Raw genomic sequence first — 5,000 nt, forward strand, 5'->3', positions numbered from 1 at the left:
ATAATTAAAAATTATTATTATTATTATTATTATTATTATTAAGTACTTCAACATTCTCCTAGCGGTAAATGGGTGCCAGCAATATTATTATTATTATTATTATTATTATTAGGAAGTACATCAACCTTCTTCTAGCGGTAAATGGACACCAGAAATATTATTAAATCAATAATTAAAAGGTATTATTATTATTATTATTATTATTATTATTATTATTATTATTATTATTATGTACTTCATCCTGCTCTTAGCTGTAAATGGGAACCAGCAATCTGGCCGTCAAGAAAAAGGGCGTGGGGCTTGCAACCCCATTCCTGAAGACTGGCCGAGTAACCGGAAGGCTGTACCAATCGAAAAAAAATTATATACATTTTTTTAGCTTTTTTCTAAATTAAAAAAATTATATATGACAAATTTTTTCAATTTAATTTTTTTTTATTTCACTCCGACTTCCAAACCAATCTTATTACCGACGTCTACCTTTAAATAAATTAATTAATTTAATTAATTGATAAATAAACAAGGAATTTATTAATCTATAAATAAAATTAATTAATAAACAAATAAAAAAAAACCGTCGACAAAAAAAAAAATTTGGAAAAAAAACATAACGAACTGACAAGTTCCGGTACTGTCATTCTCCCCTTAACAAAAATACAAAAAAAAATTATATGGGGGGCGATGGCCCCTGTTGTCTTCCCCATCGGCGGAAATTAAAATCACCGTGAAAAATGCCTCTTCAGTTATTTATCGGAACTTTGAGGAGGAGAGTTTAAAAATAAGAATAGTGCGGAATTCTTAGCAAAAAAAAAATCAAGAGCGTTTTAACTTAATAATATGTTTCTTTTATCATTTTTAATATTTTTACTGTTATTCTCAATATTAGTACTGTCATTACTATTATTATAATTACTGCTTTTGCTACTAACTCGGCAACTGTGTGGATATTGCCAATTATCATTTTTAGCATTTTTATTATTTTACCTCGTGTATTAAGATTGCGTGTGTTGTTCCTACCCCGCATATCCCGCGTATATGGCCCTGAGCCCAAATAAAGATTATTATTATTATTATTATTATTATTATTATTATTATTATTATATATATATATATATATATATATATATATATATATATATATATATATATATATATATATATATATATATATATAAATTTAACTCACATCTGTTCCATACGTGATTGTGTGGTGATTATCTCTAATAAATAAATAAATAATAAATAAATATTTATATATATATATATATATATATATATATACATATAAATACAGATATATACATTACATATGTATTTTATATAATAAATAAATATATATATATGTATATATAGTGTGTGTGTGCATGCAACGCAGAATTATTTTATTTCAACATCATAAAATGAATACAGGAACAACTAGCAAAGATTGACGGCCAAAAAAAAGGAAGATTAAATACTTAACAAGCAAATCAGATAACCATAATACTGAAGGCAAAAGTTACTTACCAAAGAAACGTACAAAATGCAAAAGCTGTCTTCCACTTAGAGCACTAATTCATTTTCAACATGATACAAAAAAGGCCGCGAAATTTACTAGCGAATATACCACAGGATTCAAATAATTTAATTACAACCAAATGAACTTATTCTAGACTTAAATGTACGTAGTACATCCTAAACTATAAGGTGTCTAAGACATCAAAAATTAATAACGGGGTTTTACAGACAACCAAAGGAAAAAAAATGGTGCTTGTATAAAATAAATATGCCCGCGTTTGTGTGGGTATTTTTAATTCTACGTGTATGTCAGTACATGCAAAAATTTTACAACACTTGTGCACGTGTTAATGTAACGCAGACATGTGTGCAGCAGTAGGAGAAGCACATGTCCACTAATTAAAAAAAAAAACACTTCGGAAAACATTACTGTGGAATCGCCCAAGATGGCATCGATACCCATTTAGGGAAACACTTCTGGAACTGTGAACGAATTATCTACGTGAAGAGTCAAGCTAATTACCATAAGACAGTTACCAATAGATAATCCCCAGGGGGCCGTCCCATAGCCACGGGGCCTTAGAAGTGGCACAATTAAACTCCCTTAAAAGTATCTAAGATTCAGGTGATCGTAGGAGTGTAAACTAAGCGAGTCATTATGAATGGCTGGTGAGACAGGTACGGAACGTGTTCGGATCCTTACCTAGATCAGGAATGGAGCTGGAGACGTCCTCGATCTCCTCCTTCTTGCTGCGTTCCTTCTTCCCGGAGGACTTCGTCTTGCCGCCTCCGCCGGCGGGCGTCGAGGAAGAGGAGGAGGAGGAGGAAGAAGAAGGTGAGGGAGGCGTAGGAGGGGGGCACTGCGACGACACCCTGCCAGGGTCACTGTGATGGGTCAGGTCAGGAGGGGCGTTATGATCGGATCGGGAGGCCGAGGCTCCTGACGGTGGCGGAGGAGGAGGGGGTGGTGGTGGGGGCGGGTCGTGGGAGCGACGTATCTCTTTGTACCTGCCGCCGCTGTGGGGGCTCTTGAAGATGTCGCCGGGCCGAAGGCCGTCCATGGGCCTGACGAACCCGCCGGAGGGCCTCCGGGACCTGGGGTCGTAACACACGCCGTCGGGGGGCGGCATACTGTTATCCACACACCGAATCACACCTGTCCTTCTCTCCACCGGGGGCCTCCTGGGGCTGGTGGTGGTGATGCTGCTGTTGGGGGTGGTGTCGCTGCTGCTGCAGGTGCTGCTGCTGTTGGGGATGATGGTGCTGCTGTTGCTGTTGGATTTGCTGTTGGCGCTGCACTTCGTAGGCCAAGGGCTCCTCGTGTTTGATGTCGATCTCGGGCTTGACGTCGTAGTGGTCCATCCTCTCGGGGACGTCCTCGCGCATCTGGTGGGCCTGCTGCGGCCACGTCCCTTGCCCTGGGTAGCCGCAGGTGGACACCTCGCCGCCCAGTGAGGGCGGCTGCTGCTGCTGCTGCGGCGGCGGCGGCGGCGGAGGAGGAGGAGGTGGGAGAGGAGGCTTGGCCTCTCTGTCGTTGACGGCCTCGTCGGCGGCGAGGTAGGCGGCCTGGGGCGGCTCCATGTGGTAGGAGGGGTAGGCCTTGTACTCCTGCTGCGAGGGGAACATACTCTCGTCGGATTCGGTCACTGAGGAAGACACGTAGGGCTCGCACACGGCCTGCTCGCTCATCTTCATGACAATGACCCTCGAGAATTAGGTAGGAAGGCGAAGGAGGATGAGGAGGAGGAGGAGTGGGAGGAGGGTCGTCCTACTCCCGTTCACTGACGATGCTGCTGCACTGTTGTGCAACGACGAGGAGTATAAAAAACACACACACGCACAAGCACGAGAACACGAGAAGGTGCTTCTTCTGCTTCTTCGAACATCAAAGTAGAAAAGTTGACACTCACGAAGTTCTCCTTCGGTGGCTACGGACCTTAAAAGGCTACGGGGGCGTCTTAAAAGCTACAAAGAGTCAGTTGCATATGGTAAAAAATCACACGTACAAAAAAGACGAATCGTATAAAAAGGCCCAAAAAAGTCTCTCACTCTCTCTCTCACACAGTCCCACTCCAATTAGGGCACCGAGTTCATCTCACAGGAAACGGAGACTGAGAAGTCGACAAGTTTCTCTCTTTCTCTCTCTCTCTCTCTCTCTCTCTCTCTGTGTTGTCGACTTGTCAACAGTGTCACCTTCAGGATCAAGGTCACTCCTTAACTACTCCTGCCCTTAATATCTCTCTCCCTCTCTCTCTCTCTCTTCTCACTTCTCGGAGAGCTGTCCCACACACAAATGAACGAACCAGGGCACTGCTCACTCCCTGTGGTGATGACCTTGAACTCTGCACACAGTAAAAAAAAAGTCCAAGCGTTCTTATCAGCGTTTCTTGTTATTGTTGCTGTTCTTTCTTTCTTTTCTTTTCCTACTTCTTCTGCTTCTTCTTCTTCTTCCTTTTTTTTTATCAAAACTTCCGTAACGTATTATGCTTATTCTCACACACCAAGCAGTCCTCTTTCCTTAACACTGCATGACAACAACTAATGTTGTTGCTGTTGTGAGTTTTGTTGTTGCTACCAAACTACTACTACTACTACTACTGTCCCCTCCTCCAGGATTCTCACGTGGCACCTTCAGGACGGTCGCGAAGGAAACGCCTTTCCCGAGAGTCTTGCAAGAGCACAGGTACACCATTGACGAGGGGCACGAACACCGCAAGCAAACACACTCTCCTCTCTCTCTCTCTCTCTCTCTTCCCCTTGGGCCAAGCACCGAAAGCAACACAGCGGCCCTCTGGCGCGGCCAATCGCGGGAGACCACTGAGGGCACTGATACAGACGGGAGAGAGAGACACGCACACACCACGCGAGAGCGCGAAGGCGGCGCAGAAGGAGAAGTCAGGTGGTTGGAGGGAGTGCTTTTGGGGAAGCAGCAACGGCTCAGGAGACGTCGAGTGTGTGTGTGTGTGTATTAGGGGAGGAGGAGGGGGAGGGAGGGAGGGAAGGAAGGGGTTTTTAGGAAGGAGGGAGGTTGAAGTGGGACACCCGATACTCTGCCAAGGTCCTCCTGCCGTTTGCCGTTGCTGTCGCTGATGTTTGCTTCTGTTAAAATGCTGTTGTTGGTGTTTCACGCTTCCGTCCGCCTCAGAAAGTACACACTAACACAAACACAAGACGCAGGGACACTCAACCCCGAGAGTTGCTTGCGTGCGTGCGAGTGAATTTACGAGTGCTCGCGAGTGCAAAGTGCCAGCGGAGCAACTCTCAGTTTCTGGTATCTGCTCGCGAGGGGAACTGTGTAGCACTTGAAAATACTCTGTCTCCTTCTTAATATACGTATAAAAATGTTCACACTCAAGTATATAAAGTCTGTAAAAAATCCTCTTTCGTCAGTTTTCTCAGAGGCAAAACAAACAAACACGACTATCTGGAGTCGAAACGGGGGAAAGAGGAAGAGTTTCCGCGTACAAAAATTGAATTCCTTCGAAAGCACGAACAAAAAACTG

At 43.5% G+C, this 5,000-nt stretch overlaps 1 protein-coding gene across 1 annotated transcript in view; it reads right to left on the reverse strand.

Moving 5' to 3' along the window:
• The window catches only part of LOC136833242 (ecdysone-inducible protein E75-like), a 450,973-nt gene extending 447,653 nt beyond the window's left edge, over positions 1 to 3,320 (reverse strand). Inside the window, 2 exon segments of the mRNA XM_067095130.1 lie at positions 2,201 to 2,676; positions 2,678 to 3,320. Coding sequence (XP_066951231.1) covers positions 2,201 to 2,676; positions 2,678 to 3,192 — 991 coding nt within the window. The 5' untranslated portion in view covers positions 3,193 to 3,320.
• Between the last annotated feature and the right edge of the window lie 1,680 nt (positions 3,321 to 5,000).

Source organism: Macrobrachium rosenbergii, chromosome 51 (genome assembly GCF_040412425.1).
Source record: "Macrobrachium rosenbergii isolate ZJJX-2024 chromosome 51, ASM4041242v1, whole genome shotgun sequence".
NCBI lineage: Eukaryota > Metazoa > Arthropoda > Malacostraca > Decapoda > Palaemonidae > Macrobrachium > Macrobrachium rosenbergii.